Source organism: Zophobas morio, unplaced genomic scaffold, assembly GCF_036711695.1.
Source record: "Zophobas morio isolate AGI-343-1 ecotype UQ-CSIRO unplaced genomic scaffold, CSIRO_AGI_Zmor_V1 ptg000007l, whole genome shotgun sequence".
Taxonomy (NCBI): Eukaryota; Metazoa; Arthropoda; class Insecta; order Coleoptera; family Tenebrionidae; genus Zophobas; species Zophobas morio.
The window spans coordinates 4189700-4211888 of NW_026972112.1; the positions used below are offsets into that span (position 1 = coordinate 4189700).

Genomic DNA, 22189 nt, shown 5'->3' on the forward strand with positions numbered 1-22189 from the left:
TTCGAATTTTTAAGCGATTTTCCGACTTTTTTTTTGGTTTTTCGATTTCTCAATTTTCCAATTTTTTAATTTCTCAGTTTTTTGGACATTTCTTTCAGTTATGGGATTTTTCAATATTTCGATTTTTCAACTTTTCGATTTTTGAACTCATGGATTTTTTTGATTTCTCGATTTTTTACTTTTTGGATTTTCAATTTATCGTTAAACTTTAGATTTTTCAATCTTTCGACTGTTTTATACTTCGATTTCCCAATTTTTCAACTTTTCGAGTTCTTTATTTCAATTTTCCAATTGTCCTTTTTTGAAATTTTTCGACTTTTCAATTTTTTGACTACTCGATTTATCGAATATAGATGTTTCGATGTTTTGATTCTTCAGTTTCTGGATTTATCAATTTTTCAATTTTTAACTTTTCTCCTCTGCTTTCGACTTTTGATTTTTATTTTTCATTTTCCCAATTTTTTAATTTTCATTTTATATCAGAATTTTTCGTTTATTCATTTCCTCTATTTTTTTCAACGTTTCCTTCGATTTTATGATTTTTTCTTTAAATTGTAAAAACGGGAAACTGAAAAATTAAAATGTCGAAAATTTGGAAAATTGAATAATTTTAAATTTTCCGCTCATTGAATTTTCAATTTCCTGTTTTCCCAATTTTTTACATTTTCAATATTGCAATTTCGTGTTTATCCGATTTACCAATTCCTTTTTCTTTCTCCAATTTTTCAAGTTCTTGATTTCCAATTTTTGGATTTTTACGTTATACTTTTTCGTAATTTCATTTTTGATTTTTCAATTTTACAAATCTGACTCTTTTCCATTTTTTTTAATCGAAAAGTTGAAAAATCGAAAAACTGAAAAATCCGGGAAAATTGGAAACCCGCAAGACCCAAGAAATGAAAAATGGCAAAATCGAAGAAGTGGAAAGTCGAAAAATTGCTAATCGAAGCACTGAAAAACGAAAAATTGAAACACTAAAACCAAAATTAAAAATCGAAAAAAATTAATTAATCGAAAAATTGGAATGAAGAAAAAAACAGATTGAATCGTAAAATTGGAAAACCCAAAATTTGTAAGATCCAAAGATTGTTAACTTGAAAAACTGATAAACTAAATGTCGAGAAATTCAAATTTTAAAAATCAAAACCATGAAAAAGTTTTAACAGCCATTAATTAAAAATTAGAAAAATTTTAAAATATTCACATTCAAAAGGTGTAAAATTTTAAAAATAATAAAATTTTCAATTTTTCTAATTCTTATTTTAAATATGTAATACTAATTATTACATATTTAAAAATGAAAACTAGGAAAATTACAAATCAAAAATTCAAGAAAGGAAAAATTTAAAAATCGAGAAACTGAACAATCTAAAATTGAAAAAACGAAAAATTTAGAAATTGAAAATTCGAAAAACCCAAGAATTAAACCATCAAAAATTGAAAATTTTGAAGAAATGAAAAATTAAGTAATCGAAACATTGAAAAATTAAAAATTGAAAACTGGAAAATTTTGAATCGAAAAACTGCAAAATCTAAAATTTGAAAAATTCAATAGTTAGAAAATTGAAAAACTGAAAAATTTTAACTTGAAAACTGCAAAATTGCAAATCGGAAAATTGGAAAGTCAAAAAATTGCTAATCAAAGAACTGAAGAAACGAAAAATTGAAACATTGCAACACTAAAATTAAAATTCGAAAAAATTAATGAAACGAAAAAGAGAAAGAAGAAAAAATGAATCGAAACAAAAATTGTTAGATCGAGATTTCTCCATCCTCTCATTTTTCGTTTTCTCGATGTCTTAGTTTTTGAATTTTTCGATTTTCCAATTTTTCGATGTTTCGATTTTTCAATTACCCGATTTTTCAAGTTTTTAAATTCTGCAGTTTCGATTTCTCGATCTTTCAGTTTTTCGATTCTTGGATTTCGATTTTCAAATTTTTATTTTTTGAACTTTTAATGTTTGGATTTCTCGATTCATCAATTTTGCGATATTTTAATTGTTCAACGTTTTAAATTTTAGATTTTTCGATTTCTCGACTTCTCAAACTTTCAATTTTTCAGTTCCTCAATTCTTCCGTTCTTCAACTTTATTTTATTGGTTTTTCGATTTTTCAATTCTCTAATTTTTTAATTTCTTAATTTTTGGATATTTCTTTCAGTTTTGAGATTTTTCACTACTTGGTTTCTTCGACTTTTCGATTTTTCGACTTCTGGATTTTTCAATTTTTTATGTTTTGGATTTTCAATTTTTCGATTGCTTTATATTTGAATTTCTCAATTTTTCAACTTTTCCATATTTTAATTTTTCAATTTTTAAAATTCTAGATTTTTCGATTTTTCGAGTTTAATTTTAATGTTTCGATTTTTCGTTTTTTCGACTTTCGATTTTTTGATTTTTCGATTTCTCGATGTTTCAATTTTTGAATTTTTTGATGTTTCAAATTTTCGATCAGTCTTTCGATTTTTTACTTTTTGATTTCTCGATTTTTCGATGTTTCGATTTCTGAATTATCCGATTTTTCAGTTTTCCAATTTTTTGAATTTTCGACTTTCGCTTTCTCGATTTGTTAATTTTTCGAATTTTTATTTTTGTGATTTTTTTGTTGTTTGGATTTCTCCATTTTTCAATTTTACGATATTTTAATTTTTCAATGTTTCAAATTTTAGATTTTTCGATTTTTCAGTTTTTTAATATTTTTTAATTTTTCAAATTTTGACATTTCTGAATTTTCAGTTTTCCGATTTCTTAATGAATCTATGTATTTTTTGATTTTACCATTTCTGCACTTCCCAAAGTTTCGATCTTTCAGTTCTTCAATTCAATTTTCAATTTTTTAAGTTCCTAATTTTTGGATGTTTCGTTCAATTTTGCTATTGTTCAGTTTTTCAATTCTTCAATTTTCCTTCTATTTTTCAATTTTTCGATATTTGAGTTTTGGATTTCTTAGTATTTCGAATTTTCGATTTTTTGAGTTCTGGATTTTTCAATTTCTCAACATTTTACTTTTTGGATTTCCAATTTTTCGTTTTTTCAACTTTGGATTTTTCAATTTTTCCACTGTTTTATACTTTTCGATATTTTATCTTTTCAATATTTAAAATTTTAAGTTTTTCAATTTCCGGAGTTTTCAGTTCTTCTATATTTCAATTTTCGGAATTTTTAAATTTTCAATTTTTCAAATTTTAGATGTTACAATTTTTCAATTATCCGACCGTTCAATTTCTCGATTTTTAAATTTTAGATTTTCCAATTTTTCGAAATTTCAATTTTTCAAGGTTTTAAATTTTAGATTTTTCGATTTCTCGATTTTTCAGTTCTTCAGTACTATTTCTATATCTTAAATTTTTCGACTTTTTGATTTTTAAAATTTTTCGACTTTTCTATTTTTAGATTTCCCGATTTTTTAAACAAAAAAAAGCAGTTGCATGTCCAAATTAAGTGAAACATGTGCTATTATGTTTGTAAATTAAAGCATCTAAATAATAACTACTTATTGCCCGCTGAAGTTCTGAACGCTTATAGTCGACATTCGCCTGAGCGCGCTCCGGTCTCTGGATCAAACAAGTTCTCAGGCGACGAGAGAAGTTTACTTAAATCTTTGAAATAAATCATTTTAAATTTTTTGTTATCCCATCGCCTCCACTATTCTTTGACAATTTTTTATTTTTTTCAGAATTGGGTAAAATTATAACATTTTTATCGTAATTCCTCTTCCAATCACGAATCTATGGGTTTCTTTCCATTTAACGCTTCAAACAACGGAAAAAAATTCGTGTTCTTTCAATTAGATGTCAAGACATTTCAGCAAATGCATAATTTTCTCCGAAATATATTCTTGCATAAGGAAATTTATCAATTCATTTTAAATAAATAATTTGATAAAATGTTTTCTTATCCTGGCGCCTCCACCATTTTTCTCAAATTTTCATCTTTCAAATCTGCCTGAAACTATTATTAATTCTTATCGGAAATTCTACCTATATCACAGATCTATGCTTGTATTCCTTACAACTCTTCCGACAACAAAGAAAAATGTATATTTATGGAAAAATTTAAATACGGAAAACTTGATCCAAACAGGAGTGTTTAAATCGGTTTAAATTTGTGTTTGCATTGTTATATTAAGTTCAGATAGATACATCTACATAGTTTCTTTAGAAATATATTGTCCCATAAGGAAGTTCACTCAGATTTTAATTTTGTTTTACATTTTTACTTCAACTGTTTTTTTCTTTGGATGTCACAAAGTCTGCTGTGCAAATATTAATTTATTGACAGAAAATTGAGACTAAAAACTAAAACAATTATGTATGTGTCTACTGTCACTTTTACTATTTCTAATGTATGTATCAAGGGCGAAATTAATTCAAGGGTTATGTAATAAATAAATATGTAAACCTTTATGACAATACGAGCAGCCTTAGAATGCCTGTCAAACCTCGAAAAATAAATTTTTATATTCCTAATCAATTAAAATGTTCAGGTTGTTTGCGCCTCCGCCAGCCGTCCCCGATCCGATCACTTTAAGCCGATAACCGTTCGTCAAAGCCTCCGCTCCAACAAACGCCGAATTTCTTCAAAACAAAACGAGCTTTCGGCGATTGCCGCACCCCCATAGACATCAATTACCCGGTCGCATTTTTCCACTTCCATTATTCCCACCGCCATATCCGAATGTTTTCCCCGTGAACATCGATAAGCGGCGTAAAACAATGCGGAAGCCATCAAACGCTGCATACTTGTGACAAATACGAATTAAACTGTTCCGGTTTAATTTTAAACAGGCTCGTTCCAGCGACGAGAGCGCCGCTATCCGCCATTCTAAATAATAGCTCTGGGTATTCTTTCATTAAGTTAGGCGATGAAATACAGGCCCGCTTTGTGTTCCGTGCACCACTATCTCGCATATCTGCCGTCCGGCGACCTCCGATGAAAAACGCCGCCAAATGAACAAAACCCGCGATCGATTCGCTTTTCGGGTATTGTGGCGATTATTACGTTAGAAACTGGCAGATAGTTTTGCGTTCAAAGCCGCGATGGATTTGTTTTTCGGAGCTTAATTAAATAATTCGTCGCGGAATTATGCAGCGCTCCAACGACCTGGAGCCGGCTCTGGCCGCAGCTGTACCCGGCCGCCGTTATTCCACTTGTCGTACTTTATAATTCTGATAAACGATCATTATTCGGAAGCTCGGGGCCGATAATTTGGGCGGAGAGGCACTAAATAGTAAGTGTCGCCGGGGGAGCGTTCCAGGTTCGATTTTTGATTGTCTTTAGCAATTTAAAATCGTTACGTTATAGTCTTCGAGACGAGACACTTTCCCAAAACGATGTCTGTCGGTAATGGAGAAGCCGAATCAGAATTGAACATTTCCTGAAAATTTGATCACATTCCAACGATCGACTCTCGCTTAACATATTTCGAAATGTATCAATTTCGTGCGAATTTCTTTAATTTCGCCGAGATATCGACGGTTCTGTGCTTCAAATAAAAACAAATAGTTATATATACGGGAGGGATTTGCGGAATATCCGGCTATAACAATGAGTGGGGAGGGGTTGTGCATTTTAAATTCTAACACGAGACGATATGGCCAGAGATGGCAACGAATTTTATTGCCTTACCAGAGGCGTACTTACCTTCAAGGGTCTGTGAACCGTGTGTAATGTGGTTTGCGCCTTTAGTGTTACGGCTGCTAGCTTCACGGTAATATTTTTCCAGACATATTATACCCTAACGTATAGTGTTATAATTAGAAAAGGTACCACTCCACTTTAAAATCTAGTACCAAAACGTAAATGTATTTTTATATGTAATCGTTATCTTAAGTTTAACCACAAGATAGTGTTCACTTAGCAATTTCAGCGACCTTCAGTTCTCTTTAGTGATATTGATCCATGTACAAAGCAACAGTAACGTAACCTCTGAAACCTTATTGTTATTAATCATTATCAAAATACGCGTCTTCAGTATAGATAGTCTGGCTTTCGAAAGCTGCCATCTCTTTCACCCATGGACGGATATTAGTTTGCAAATGTTCTTTGCAGTGGGACACTACGAATCGAGTTCGCTTTAAATATGAAAAGTTAGAAACAAAAAAACATAATAAAAAGCAAGGACTTTGAAAGAAAAACAGATTACGCAAACTTCGGAGCTTTCCCTCGCAGCGATGGAAAAAAGACTACGAAAAAATGAGACGCAGTTTGCTTACAAGGTTAGCACCAATTGTCACTTCTGTGGTCATTTCCAAAGAAAATGTTGGAGAACCCCTAACTTAGAAAAAAATTTTGGAAAAATTAAAATGTTAGTCTATGACTTCAAGTCAAAAATGTAAATTACTTAGACATTGAGTCCTGTAAGTCATTTCTAACCTCTTGCTGATTATTTTGGACATACATTTTTCTTATTTTGAGTTCAGGCGTGGAATTTTCGACATTTTGAAGAAATACGAGAAATGTGTTGATCATCAAGTTGAAATTTGTCGATTTTTATTGAGAATTGTATTGAAAATCAACACATAATATGACGACATTTTTAAATACTCCTATATCCAATTCTGACCTACTTACTTTTTGATTTTTTCCTTAGTAAAGTTCGCAATTTTGTAAACTCGGCATCTTTATTTTTTAACTGAAATTACTGGCACGAAAGTCAATTATATTGAAAAAGACCGTTTCCATATTACAATAAAAAAAATTCAAAATAAATTTTAAAAAAATTAATGTTTGTTCGGGGTGTTGATAAACAATAATTTGCACATACATGTTGTGTTTTTTTCTGTGGTCCAAAAATCTATAAAAAATTCTGAAATGTAGATCTCGTCGAGCTAATTCCAAAAATATTTGGTTTGACAATTTTTTTTTCACTTTCTCAATTGAGAAAATTAATTTTTCATTTTATCGATTCTTTAGTGTCTTTTCTTATAATAATTTAATTAAATTTCTTAGAAGAAACGTCATTTGCTAAAATCAGTCTTATCTTAGCCGGTACTAACCCCAGTCGCCCGGCCTGTTTTCTTAGAGAATATGTCATCTGCTAAAATCAGTCTTAACAGATACTAGCCTAACCCACCCGTCCTCTTTTTATAAGAGTGTATGTCATTTGCCAAAATCGATCTTATTTAAGTAGGTACTAGCTCCGCCCACCCACACTCTCTTTTCTTAGAGGACATGTCATTTGCCAAAATCAGTTTTATCTTAGCAGGCATTAAGCCCGCCCACCCGCCCCCTATTTTTTTTGAAGGATCTCATTTGCCAAAATCACTCGTATCTTAGCAGGTACTAGCCCCGCCCACCCACCCTCTCTTTTCTTAGAGGACATGTCATTTGCCAAAATCAGTTTTAACTTAGCAGGCACTAACCCCGCCCACCCCCACCCCCCTATTTTCTTAGAGGGATCTCATTAGCCCAAATCAGTCGTATCTCAGCAGATACTAGCCCTCTAAGAAAATAAAGGGCGGGTGGGCGGGGCTAGTGCATGCTAAGATAAAACTGATATTGCCAAATGGCATAGCCCAGAAAAACATAAAGGGTGGGTGGGCGGGGCCACTACTTGCCAAGATAGGACTGATTTTATCTCTACACTTTATTTTCTTGGTGGGTATGACCTGACCTGACCTGACCTGACCTGAACTGACCTGACCTACTTTTTGATTTTTTCCATAATAAAGTTCACAATTTTGTTATTTTTTTTAACTGAAATTGCTGGCAAGAGAATCAATTAAGTATATTTAAAAAGGCCGTTTCCATACAATAAAAAAAATTCAAAATAAATTTTTAAAAAATTAATGTTTGTTCGGAGTGTTGATAACAATAATATAATTTACACATACGTTGTGTTCTTTTTTTTCTGTGGTCCAAAAATCTATAAAAAATTCTGAGATGTAGATCTCGTCGAACTAATTCCAAAAATATTTGGTTTGAAAATAATTTTTTTTCAATTTCTCAATTGAGAAAATTAATTTTTAGTTTTATGGATTCTTTAATGTCTTTTCTTATAATAATTTAATTAAATGTCTTAGAAGAAACGTCATTTGCTAAAATCAGTCTTATCTTAGTAGGTACAAACCCCAGTCGTCCGCCCTCTGTTTTCTTAGAGAATATATCATTGGCCAAAATCAGTCTTAACAAGTACGAACCTCACCCACCCATCCTCTTTTTCTAATAGTGTATGTCATTTGCCAAAATCGGTCTTATTTTAGTAGGTACTAGCCCCACCTACCCACCCTCTCTTTTCTTAGAGGACATGTCATTTGCCAAAAACAGTTTTAACTTAGCAGGCACTAACCCCGCCCACCCACCCTCTCTTTTCTTAGAGGACATCTCATTTGCCAAAATCAATTTTAACTTAGCAGGCAGTAACCCCGCCCACCCGCCCCCTATTTTCTTTGAGGGATCTCATGTGCCAAAATCACTCGTAACTTAGCAGGCACTAGGCCCGCCCACCCACCCTCTCTTTTCTTAGAGGACATGTCATTTGCCAAAATCAGTTTTAACTTAGCATGCACTAAACCCGCCCACCCGCCCCCTATTTTCTTTGAGGGATGTCATTTGCCAAAATCACGCGTATCTTAGCAGGTACTAGGCCCGCCCACCCACCCTCTCTTTTCTTAGAGGACATGTCATTTGCCAAAATCAGTTTTAACTTAGCAAGCACTAACCCCGCCCACACGCCTTCTATTTTCTTAGAGGGATCTCATTTGCCCAAATCAGTGGTATCTCAGCAGATACTAGCCCTCTAAGAAAATAAAGGGCGGGTGGGCGGGGCTAGTGCTTGCTAAGATAAAACTGATATTGTCAAATGGCATATCCTGGAAAAAAATAAAGGGTGGGTGGGTGGGGCCAATACTTGCCAAGATAAGACTGATTTTATCTCTACCCTTTATTTTCTTGGTGAATATGTCATTTGGCAAAATCAGTTTTAGCTTAACAACTACTAGCCCCGCCCACTCGCCCTTTGTTCTCTTAGAGGGTACCTCATTTGTCAAAATCAGTCTTATCTTGGCAGCTACTAGTGGGAATTTTCGTAGAAACAAAGCCGAAAACAACTCCAAAAAACGATCAAAAATTGAAATTTGCGATTTTGGAAAAATGGTAAAAAATACGCAGAAAGTTCTGATGTACAAATGTCAACGAGCTAATTCCAAAACCATACGTTTTGATGATCCCAGACCAAAATTTTCGAAATATTCGCTGTGAAAATGAAATTTTTGAAATACATATTCTACTCAAATTGTAATTTCTCATTTTATCGATTCTGAAAAAAAATACATAGGAAGAAGTGAAGCTGAAAATAAGTTTTCAAAAACTGAAAAATTGAAATTTTGAAAAAATCGACTAAAAATTCACAAAACATTCTCGCGTATAGAGCTAATTTGGAAAACATTACGTGTTGATGATGCCACACCAAAATTTTTTAAATATTCGTTTTGAAATGAAATCTTTTAAATATCACAAAAATTGTAATTTTTCATTTTATGGCTACTGAAAAGATTGCACCAATTTTCACAGAACTAAAGTTGAAAATAACTTCTCCAAGTCGAAGTCTACAGGATAATTAATCTCTTTAGGTAATTTTCGACGGGTGCGAGGGAAACCGTCAAAAACTGAAAAATTGAAATTATGAAAAAATCGACTAAACATTCACACAAGATTCTAGCGTATAGAGCTAATTTGGAAAGATTACGTGTTGATGATGCCACACCAAAATTTTTGAAATTTTCGTTTTGAAAATTAAAGCTTTTAAATATCCCAAAAATTGTAATTTCTCATTTTATCGCTACTGAAAATATTGTACCAATTTTCACAGAACTAAAGTTGAAAATAACTTCTCCAAGTCGAAGTCTGCAGGATAATTAATCTCTTTAGGTAATTTTCGACGGGTGCTAGGGAAACCGTCAAAAACTGAAAAATTGAAATTTTGAAAAAATCGACTAAAAATTCACAAAAGATTCCAGCGTATAGAGCTAATTTGGAAAGATTATGTGTTGATGATGCCACACCAAAATTTTCTAAATTTTCGTTTTGAAAATTAAATCTTTTAAATATCTGAAAATTTGTAATTTCTCATTTTATCGCTCTCAAAATATTGCACCAATTTTCACAGAAAGAACTAAAGTTGAAAATAACTTCTCCAAGTCGAAGTCTGTAGGATAATTAATCTGTTTAGTAGCTAATTTTCGACGGGTGCTAGGGAAACTGTCAAAAACTGAAAAATTGAAATTTTGAAAAAAATCGACTAAAAATTTACAAACAATTCTAGCGTATAGGGCTAATTTGGAAAGATTACATGTTGATGATACCACACCAACATTTTTGAAATATTCGTTTTGAAAATGAAATCCTTTAAATATCTCAAAATTTGTAATTTCTCATTTTATGGCTACTGAAAATATTGTACGAATTTTCACAGAACTAAACTTGAAAATAACTTATTCATCTCGAATTCTGCATGATAATTAATCTCTTTAGGTAATTTTCGATGGGTGCTCAGGGAACGGTCAAAAATTGAAGAATTGAAATTTAGAAAACTTGCCTAAAAATTCAAAAAAAAATCTGGGATATAAACCTCGAACTGCTAATTCGAAAAACGTAACGTGGTAACGATCCCAGACCAATTTTTTCGAAATACTTTAAAAAATGCGTTCTTTAAATATCTCAAAAATTGTAACTTTTGGTTTTATCGGTTTTGGAAAAATTGTAGGAATTTTCGTAGAAACGAAGACGAAAATAACTTCTATCAGTCCAAGATTATAAAAAATCTCTTTAGGTAATTTTCCGGGGTGCTCGAGAAACAGTCGAAAATTTCAAAACTGAAAAATTGAGATTTTGGAAAAATTAACCAAAAATTCAAAAAACTGTTGGCGTTTAGATCTCTCGAACTGATTCGAAAAACATAACGTGTTGATAGTTCCAGACCAAGATTTTCGAATATTCGATTTGAAAATATATTTTTTAATTCTAATTTCTCATTTTATCGATTCTGAAAAAAAAAATACATAGGAAGAAGTGAAGCTGAAAATAAGTTCTCAAAAACTGAAGAAATGAAATTTTGAAAAAATCGTCTAAAAATTCACAAACAATTCTCGCGTATAGAGCTAATTTGGAAAACATTACTTGTTGATGAAGCCACACCAAAATTTTTGAAATATTCGTTTTGAAAATGAAACCTTTTAAATATCTCAAAAATTGTAATTTCTCATTTTATGGCTACTGAAAATATTGTACGAATTTTCACAGAACTAAACTTGAAAATAACTTATCCATCTCGAATTCTGCATGATAATTAATCTCTTTAGGTAATTTTCGACGGGTGCTCAGGGAACGGTCAAAAATTGAAGAATTGAATTTTAGAAAACTTGCCTAAAAATTCAGAAAACATTCTGGGATATAAATCTCGAACTGCTAATCCGAAAAATGTAACGTGGTAACGATCCCAGACCAATTTTTTCGAAATACTTTAAAAAATCTATTCTTTAAATATCTCGAAAATTGTAATTTTTGGTTTTATCGGTTCTGGAAAAATTGTAGGAATTTTCATAGAAACGAAGACGAAAATAATTTATACAAGTCCAAGATTATAAGAAAATCTCTTTAGGTAATTTTCGTGGAATACTCGAGAAACGGTCGAAAATTTCAAAATTGAAAAGTTGAGATTTTCCAAAAATTTACCAAAACTTCACAAAAAAATGTTGGCGTTTAGATCTTTCGAACTGATTGGTAAAACATAAAGTGTTGACAGTTCCAGACCAAGACTTTCGAATATTCGATTTGAAAATATTTTTTTTTAATTGTAATTTTGAATTTTATCGATTCTGAAAACTTGTAATAATTTTCAAGGAAAGTGGTCACGAAACGGCCAAAAATTCAAAAATTGAGATTTTGGAAGAGTTAACTAAAAAATCATGAAGACCTCAAATTTTTGATAAAAAAATTTAACGTGTTGATGGTCCCAGACCAAAATTTTTGAAATATTTTGTTATATTTAAATACAGTTAATTCGATAACCCAAATTAACTGGGGAAAAAGTGTATAACCAAAATAAATTTCTTTAAGCAACAATATATTTAACTAAATAGATTTTCTTGTAGATTTCGGCCCGCAGAAGTCACTTTCGACCTCATTTCTTCGATAACTCCAACCGTTTTTCCAGAATCGCCTAGTGAAATATTACAATCTTTAAAAATTTCAAAAAACTCGAATCTCAGTTCGAATATTTCAAAAATAGTGCATAGTGACACTAAACACGCTCTATTTTTGAAATTAGCACATCGGGAAAAAGTGTCACTTTTTAAAATAAAAGTGTTATGATAAGGCTGATTTTGATAAATGACTGAACAATATTAAGAGTAATCACTGAAAAGAAGAGGGGTGGGTGGGCGGGGCTATTGCTTGCTTATAAAAGCTTCAGTAAAAAAAAGTTAAACTTAGCCCCGCCCACCCACCCGTTCTCTCATTTTATCTAGTCCGAATGAAAGATGGATCTGATACTGAAACAGAAATAAAATCGTTAGGATGAGAACAATGCGGATGGGCGGGGTTATTACCTGTTAATATAGGACTGACTTTTGTAAATAACTTATCCTCTAAGAAAATAGAGGGCGGGTGGGCGGGGATAGTATTTCTTAAGATAAGGCTGATTTTGATAAATGACAATATTATGAATGATCACTGGAATAAATAGGGGTGGGTGGGCGGGGCTATTGCTTGCTTATAGAAGACTCTGTAAGAAAAAATTTAACTTAGCCCCACTCACCCACCCTTTCTCTTATTTTTTTCTTTTTAAATAAGAACTAAATCGTTTAGCAACTAGTCAGTGTAACAAAAAATTACGATTATCGGTTTTTTAACGGCCTACAATTTATTAGTTTTTCAAAAATTTCAACCCATTTTCGACGATTTTCGAAATTTAACTAAACACATGTTCTTGTAGGTTTCGGGAAGTCATTTCTCATGAAAATGAAAATTTTGAAAAATCTCACTGTCGAAGTTTTCGACGAAATTAAACAACAAAATGACTTCTACAAGTCGAAGAAGCCTGCGTTCAGCAGTTTAATTTGTTCATGGATTGAACGTAAAAACTACCTCCAACAAAAACACAACAAACTGTTACGGCTAATGCTTACATCGTAGCAATTTATCTGGATTTTAAAGCAATTAACTAAAATGTATTCTTTTATTCAAATACCTTAACTGAATCAACGGACACTCGCAAACAAAGAAGACAAAATAAACAAGACAAACTCGACAACCTATTCACGTATGGACTCATCTGGTTACGTGATAGAATTATGAATGTCTTCAAGTCTTGTATAAAGACAACAAAAAGCAAAATATGTACAACTTTTAAAACAGATTTGAATAACCGGGTAAACTTAAACGAGCGCGCTTAAGTCGGGGTTAGGACAAATCTTCTACGGTAATTCATTAACTCTCAATATTATTATTAAAATTGTAAATCGTCGAAACGCTAGGTGAAAATCGTGAGATTTTTTTAGGCTCCCATTCAAAACCTTGTCGAATTCCACTAGCGACGATAAATATCCACCGATTAAATTATTAATAGCAACACACCAACGGTGTAGCAATTAACTGAACTACAACACAAATAAATAAGAGTAAGTTATCGATTTGCCTATAGGCAGCCTTAAGTTCGTACACATAGTTCAGCAAGTTAAACACAACACTTTCCGTAAATTATGGCAATAATGTGTTATTGTAAGCAGTGTACACGATGTATAAACACCCATTAACCGAACGTATTTTTAATACGCAACTCAGGTTATAAAATATTCCATTAAACAATTCAAATTTCGGAATTTAATCGCGCTAAAGATGTTTTAAACACGATTTAATAAACATTACGTAACGTACAACAACCCACATCAAAATCTTATCCTCTCCATGTAGTTATAATAATCCACGAATGTCATGTAAAAGTAATATTTCTCTCTCTCATAACAAAACAATTAGAGCGTATGTTACATCCATTATTGTAATACTTGCCGCAAGCTACTCACAAAACACTGTGCTAACCATTACAGACACTAATAACGTATTTATGCTTGTTATGGTATAAATTACCACCGCAAAAAATAACACAATAGAGCAAATATTGGTGTAATTAACATTTAAATTTGTAAGGGTAGTCAAAGCACTTGTAATGTTTGTTTAATAACAGGATGCACTTTCTCGATAATAATCTCAAATATGGTGTTCGGGGCTCACGTTCGTCATGTACGTACACGTCGATAACTCTTATTATAACATGCGAAGCTCTACGTTACAAGCTCGACTAATATTAACAGAAGCTGAACTTACAAAGCGCGGGAAAACTTGTATCTGGTGCCACCTGTCGGCGTGATGCTGTAGCAACATTGTTATTAATTAATAATTAACTGGTTTGGAAGCTGCTTCTCCTGGAATATGAGACTCTGAGGTTTCTGTGTTGGCAGGCATTTGATACCTTTTGCGGCAATGATTTTCCCGTTTATTTGATAAAAAAAAAATAATAACTAAATGAGTTGGGTCAGGTTTTCCTCAATTCGTCGCTATATAGGTGTCGTTTTGTTTCAGTTTTGACGTCCGCGGCCGTCCCTTCACCAAGGCGATCCACTGGTCGGACCCCAACGTGTTCGGCCCTCGGGCCTACTTCGTGACAGTGTCAAAACCGGCCGCCCTCACCCTGGACCAGGTGACCCTGAACGACGAGGGCATCTACCGCTGTCGTGTGGACTTTCGCACAACACCCACCAGGAATTTTGCCATCAATCTTACGGTCATTGGTGAGTACCCTCCATCTTGTCACGTCCCAATCTCGGCAACAACACATGATGCCCGAAAAAACCTAATCGCTTTCATGACGCAGAACGCGGCGACTTTAAATTAAGTAGAAAGCTGCACGACCCGTCCAAATTGGTTTCATTTAGTCGTCGAGCAAAAGGCGACGGATTAGTCGGATGTAGAGACCTCACAGGCCGCTTAAGGAAATTCCCCACGCGTGAATTTGCAATAATTGAGTTAAAAACCGTGTACTTAAAGGCTCAGGTATACATCAAAGCCGGCGGATATCTTAACCGACCAACCGAGACGGAAATTGTGGACTGGAGCTTAACGCTTCACTCCAGGAAATGAAGTGGCCCAGACCCACCCATCCAACTACAATTACGACAAGATATTACACGAGCAGCTTCAAAGGTAAGCCGGGTCGAAGCTCGCTAATTAAAAATCGGATCAGGAGGATTGGGGCATCATGAGCGTCTAATTTCGGAAGTGAATTATTTAACGGTCTCTCGAGCAACAAAGGCCGCAGTCGGTGGAGAAAAACGCTTGTTAAACACAAAACTGTATTCAAGTGAGGCACTCACCTGCTTGTTTAATAACGAGATGGATTCTGCGATAACGTGCTGGTCGTGTACGTGTTGATGAGCCTTGCTACGACACGTGAAGCCTTTGAATGCATAAAGAATGCGCTGTTTGCATGCAGCGGGAATCGAAATGAGTGCCACGGGGGGGCGTCACGACAACTTTTACATTGACTCATAACGCAACTAATTTGGCTTCCTGGAGAGATGTCGCCACTTAGTGACAGCACGAACGCCACCAAGTAGCTACTTGGTGGCGCTCGTGTTGCCACTTTCTGGGTACAAGCACCCCTTTATAGCGGAGGCGGTTTTACTGATCTTCTCCAATAATATTAATCATCCCAAAAATACATATGGGAACAGAGGCGCCAAGGGAAAAATGTCGTAAGTGATTATCCCTTCGGAACAGCTTCCCATCCACGCACCACACCAAGGGAACGACGTCCCACGCGATAAATCCCTTCGGGGTCTCGTGATATATAAGACGTGGTGCCACGGGGGCAATCTTTCAGGACGCAAATAAAAACATATCAAACAAAAATAACGCCTCAACACTTAACTTAAACATATAAATAAAGTAAAAATCTTTGACTAGAGAAATAATAATCTATATTCAAGTGTTCGAAAATATCAGCAAGGAACGCCAGCTTAAGAAACCAAAGAGAATTGGCAAATAGATTCTCATATTCCGATTTCTCGTCTTGTAAGTACATCAAAAGTTCTGCTTTCAACTGGAAAACTCTTTCAAGACGTCACCCATCGAAAGCCATCTTACTTGTACGATAAAGACGATTTACATATAAAGAAGCCATGTTTTCACCATTTTTTCTAAAATAAGCTGTAAGCTTTGATGGAATTTACAACTTTAATGACACTTTTCGAAGCACAATCCATTTCGGAAGCTAGAAATTTTAACGCAAGAGTTTTTGACAGTAAATAAATATCCCATTCGATACTGCACTCACTAGTTAGCACGTTCAGATAACGACCCATGGCGACATTTGTGTTAAAAGAAAATAAAATTTGATTTTGCCTCCTCAGCACATTGGAACTCGTTTTATTTTTTATTTAGTCTTTTTTTTTCTTAATATACTTGGTCTTTTTTCACAACAAGATACATACTTCAAACATATTTAAAATCGTAAATTTTTCTATACAAATATAGATTTTGCAATTAAGCTCCGCCCCTCGATCTCACAACAAATGAAAAATTCACCACAATTGAGATCGGGGCAGGTGGATGGGGCTTATATTTTGTTTTTTTTTTTTCGCAATATACGAAGTCTTCCGTTCAAAACAAGAAACTTAAAACATGTTTAAAACGGTAAATTTCTGCAGACAAATATGGATTTTGCAATTAAGCTCCGCCCCTCAGTCTGACAACAAATCAAAAATTCATCAGAAATGGGATAGGGACGGGTGGGTGGGGCTTAATCATTGACTTCTTTTTCTTAATGTATATAGTTTTCTTTCAACAACATTATTCTGATCTGAAATTCACCCTTTGAAATTTTAAGTATTTTACTATTGAAAGACGACTATGTAATATTACGAAATGAAAGACAAAGGATAAGCCCCACCCACCCGCCCCATCTCAATTGTGATTAATTTTTTTATTGATCGTGACGCGGGGGGCGGAGCTTAATTAAATACAGGTCATATCTTTCTAGAAGAAATTACCATGTAAGATGTGTTTTAAGTATCAATCTCATATCTTTTTGCTTCTGAGAGAATACGAATATTTATTCCCTGTTTTTTCTCATAACAGTCTTTTCTACAATACGATCACGCCTCCAACATATGGATTTTGCATTTAAACTCCGCCCCTCGATCTCATATCGAATAAAAAATTCGTCACAATTGACATCGGGCGGGTGGGTGGGGCTTTTTTTTTCCTTAGTATGGATAGTTTTTTTTTCTTGTGTATTTGGAGTCCGAGATTTTTCCGGAGGCTGTTACAAAAATACCCCTTAGGTCCCAGACCTCAAAAGGTTCGATTCAAATTAACCACGTGAGATGCGATATCGGTCAATAATAAGTGTACAGGATGATGGTATTGTAATTGAGACTACCGAAGGCGTTTCGAGATTTTCAATTACATAGAAAGAAACTACGTTCATTAGTGTGACACGAAATGACATCACAATCCACTTTCAAGCACATTCTGAAAATTTGTTGAATGGAATTTTAGCTTTACGGCCTCCACACATTCAGTCTGATCCTGGTGGGCGCAACATCAAAATAATGTTATTTTTAGCCAAAAGTTGAGTTAAATATTTACAGATTAGAATTTCAGGTTGTGTTCACTTTAAAACAGAAATTTCGGTGTTGTATTTATTTTCTGGAATTTTTATAGGTTCCCATTCTTCTGTACATGTCCTGAATTATGATTTTGCCAAATTAAAAAAAGACCGTGTAGCCATGCATATTCACCATTCTCGTTTTATTGTTCCTATTTTTATTTTTTTTCTTTGTATACGTAGTCTTTTTTCACAACAAAATACATACAAAAATTCAGCACAATTTAGATCGGGGTGGGTGGGTGGTGCTTATATTTTCTGTTTTTTTTTTTTTCGTAATATACGAAGTCTTCTTTTCAAAACAAGAAACTTAAAACATGTTTAAAACGGTAAATTTCTGTAGACAAATATGGATTTTGCAATTAAGCTCCGCCCCTCAAACTGAAAACAAATTAAAAATTCATCAGAAATGGGATAGGGGCGGGTGGGTGGGGCTTAAACTTTGTCTTCTTTCGCTTAATGTATGTAGTTTTCTTTCAACAACACGATACTTAAAACATTATTCTAATCTCAAATTCATCCTTTGATATTTTAAGTATTTTACTGTTGAAAGAAGAGTTTATTGATTACGAAGAGAAAGGCAAAGGAGAAGCCCCACCCACCCGCCCCATCTCAATTGTGATTAATTTTTTTATTCGTCGTGAGAGGGGGGGCGGAGCTTCAGTGCAGAGCTCAGATTTCTCTACAAGAAATTACCATGTGAAATATGTTTTAAGTATCAATCTCATAAGTATCGTTTTGCTTTTGAGAATAAGAATATTCAATCCCTATTTTTTTATATAATAGTCTTTTCTACAATATGATCACGCCTCAAACATATGGATTTTACGTTTAAGCTCCGCCCCTCGATCTCATATCAAATAAAAAATTCGTCACAATTGAGATCGGGCGGGTGGGTGGGGCTTTATTTTTGATTTTTTTTTCTTAGTATGTGTAGTTTTCTTTTCTTGTGTATTTAGAGTCCGAGATTTTTCCGGAGGCTGTCACAAAAATGAAAAAAAAAAAAAATAAAATCTGATTTTGTGTCCTCAGCACACATAGGAACTCGTTTTATTTTTCTTATTTAGTCTTTTTTTTTCTTAATATACTTAGTCTTTTTTCGCAACAAAATACATACTTCAACATATTTAAATTCGTAAATTTCTGTAGACAAATATGGATTTTGCAATTAAGCTCCGCCCCTCAAACTGACAACAAATGAAAAATTCATCAGAAATGGGATAAGGGCGGGTGGGTGGGGCTTAACCTTTGCCTTCTTTCGCTTAATGTATATAGTTTTCTTTCAACAACACGATACTTAAAACATTATTCTAATCTCAAATTCACCCTTTCATATTTTAAGTATTTTACTGTTGAAAGAAGAGTTTATTGATTACGAAGAGAAAGGCAAAGGAGAAGCCCCACCCACCCGCCCCATCTCAATTGTGATTACTTTTTTTATTCGTCGTGAGACGGAGGGGCGGAGCTTAAGTGCAAAGTTCAGATTTCTCTACAAGAAATTACCATGTGAAATTGTTTTAAGTATGAATCTCATAAGTATCGTTTTGCTTTAGAGAATAAGAATATTCAATCTCTATTTTTTTATATAATAGTCTTTTCTACAATATGATCACGCCTCAAACATATGGATTTTACGTTTAAGCTCCGCCCCTCGATCTCATATCAAATAAAAAATTCGTCAAAATTGAGATCGGGCGGGTGGGTGGGGCTTTATTTTTGATTTTTTTTTCTTAGTATGTGTAGTTTTCTTTTCTTGTGTATTTAGAATCCGAGATTTTTCCGGAGGCTGTCACAAAAATGAAAAAAAGAAAATAAAATCTGATTTTGTCTCCTCAGCACATATATAGGAACTCGTTTTATTTTTCTTATTTAGTCTTTTTTTTCCTTAATATACTTAGTCTTTTTTCACAACAAGATACATACTTCAAACATATTTGAAATGGTAAATATTTGTAGACAAATATGGATTTTGCAATTAAGTTCACCACAATTGAGTTCGGAGTGGGTGGGTGGGGTTTATATAGTGTTTTTTTTTTCGCAACATACGTAGTTTTCTTTTCAAAACAAGAAACTTGAAACATGTTTAAAACGGTAATTGTCTGTAGACAAATATGGATTTTGCAATTAAGCTCCGCCCCTCAATCTGACAACAATGAAAAATTCATCAGAAATGGGATAGGGGTGGGCGGGTGGGGCTTAATCATTGACTTCTTTTTCTTAATGTATATAGTTTTCTTTCAACAGTACGATACTTAACACATTACTCTGGTCTGAAATTCACCTTTTGATATTTTAAGTATTTTACTGTTGAAAGAAGACTATGTATATTATGAAAGAAAGCCAGAGGATAAGCCCCACCTACCCGCCCCATCTCAATTGTGATTAATTTTTTATTCGTCGTGAGACGGGGGGCGGAGCTTTAATACAGAATTCTTATTTCTCTACAAGAAATTACCATGTGAGATATCTTTTAAGTATCAATATCATATCTTTTTGCTTTTGAGAGAATAAGTATATTCTATCCCTATTTTTTTCTCATAATAGTCTTTCCTACAATACGATCACGCCTCGAACTTACGGATTTTGCATTTAAGCTCCGCCCCTCGATCTCATATCGAATAAAAAATTAGTCACAATTGATATCGGGTGGGTGGGTGGGGCTTTAGTTTTAATTTTTTTTTCTTAGTATGTGTAATTTACTTTTCTTGTGTATTTAGAGTTCGAGATTTTTCCGGAGGCTATCACAAATGTGCCCCTTAGACTTATATTTTGTTTTTTTTTTCGTAATATACGAAGTCTTCTTTTCAAAACAAGAAACTTAAAACATGGTTAAAATGGTACATTTTTACAAGAAAATATGGATTTTTCAATTATAGAACGAAACCTAATTGCAAAATCATGTATAAAACGGTAAATTTCTGTAGACAAATATGGATTTTGGAATTAAGCTTCGCCCCTCAAACTGACAACAAATGAAAAATTCCTCAGAAATTGGTTAGGGGCGGGTGGGTGAGGCTTAATCCTTGACCGTTGACTTCTTTCTCTTAATGTATATAGTTTTTTTTTTCAACAACACGATACTTAAAACATTATTCTGATCTCAAATTCAGCCTTTGATATTTTAAGTATTTTACTCTTGAAAGAAGAATTTGTATATTATGAAAATAAAGTCAAAGGGTAAGCCCCACCCACCCGCCCCATCTCAATTTTGGTTCACTTTTTTATTTGTCGTGGGACGGGGGCGGAGTTTAAATATAGAGTTCATATTTCTCTACATTAAATTACCATTTGAAACATGTTTTAAGTATCGTGTTATTGAAAGAAAACTACACATACTAGAAACAAAACAAAATAAAAGCCCCACCCACCCGCCCGATCTCAATTGTGCCGAATTTTTTATTCAATGTGGGATCGAGGGGCGGAGTTTAAATGCAAAATCCATATATTTGAGGCGTGATCGTATTGTAGAAAACACTATCATGAGAAAAAAATAGAGATTGAATATTTTTATTCTCCCAAAAGCAAAAAGAAATCAAGCGAAGAAGAAAAGAAACTATTCAAAAATAAAAACTTCTCTGGCAACAGTAGTGACACAGCTGAACATAATTCTAACCTGAAATTGACCATTTAATATTTTAGGTATTTTATTATTGAACGAAGATTGTCTACATTACGAAAATAATGTCAAAGGATAAGCACACCCAACTGCCACATCTTAATTGTGATCCATTTTTTTATTGGTCGTAAGACGGGGAGGCGGAGCTTAAATACAGAGTTCATATTTCTCTACAAGAAATTACCATGTGTTTTAAGTATAGTGTTATTAAAAAAAGATATACATACTTAGAAAAAAAATCAAAAATGAAGCCCCACCCACCCGCCCGATCTCAATTGTCACGATTTTTTATTCGATATGAGGTCGTGGGGCGGAGCTTAAATGCAAAATCCATATGTCTGAGGCGTGATCGTATTGTAGAAAAGACTATTAGGTATGAAAAAAAAAGGGAGAATGAATATTCTTATTCTCTCAAAAGCCAAGAAGAAAAAAAACATACGAATATAAAACCTTTAATATTTACAACTTGACTTTTCTGTAAAATTGTAGTGTAGATCGATTGATCTGACAACACTAGTGACGCAGCGGAACATAATTCTAACCTCACACGTTGGTAAGCGGAGAAAGATAAGCTCCTCCGTAGTCTAGTGGTATGAGCACCCGCCCAGCAACATTTTTCTTCTCTTACCTACAAAGTCTTTTATTGTTGATAATTTTTTAATTCGTTATGAGATCTGGGGAGGAGTTTAAAAGTCTAAATGTTTGGGGCATGAGGTCTTCGGTGAACTTCGGTTCCCGACACTTTAGTACGTAGTGTGGCAATTCTCCACAAAAGGACGTTGATTAATATTCAAATAGTTGTCGGTATATAGAAGATTGATATCAGTATTTTTGGTTACAAAATCGTTTCATAACTATTGTTATAGGCGATAATTCCTCCGACATCGCGTCTTCTAACAGAACCCCACC

The 22189-nt window shown here is 33.6% G+C and overlaps 1 protein-coding gene across 1 annotated transcript in view; it reads left to right on the plus strand.

Annotated features, from left to right (window-relative positions):
- The window catches only part of LOC135124266 (hemicentin-2-like), a 379948-nt gene that overhangs the window by 251294 nt on the left and 106465 nt on the right, over positions 1 to 22189 (plus strand). The window contains exon 3 of the mRNA XM_064049205.1: positions 14577 to 14785. Coding sequence (XP_063905275.1) covers positions 14577 to 14785 — 209 coding nt within the window. The remainder of the gene's footprint in view (positions 1 to 14576; positions 14786 to 22189) is intronic.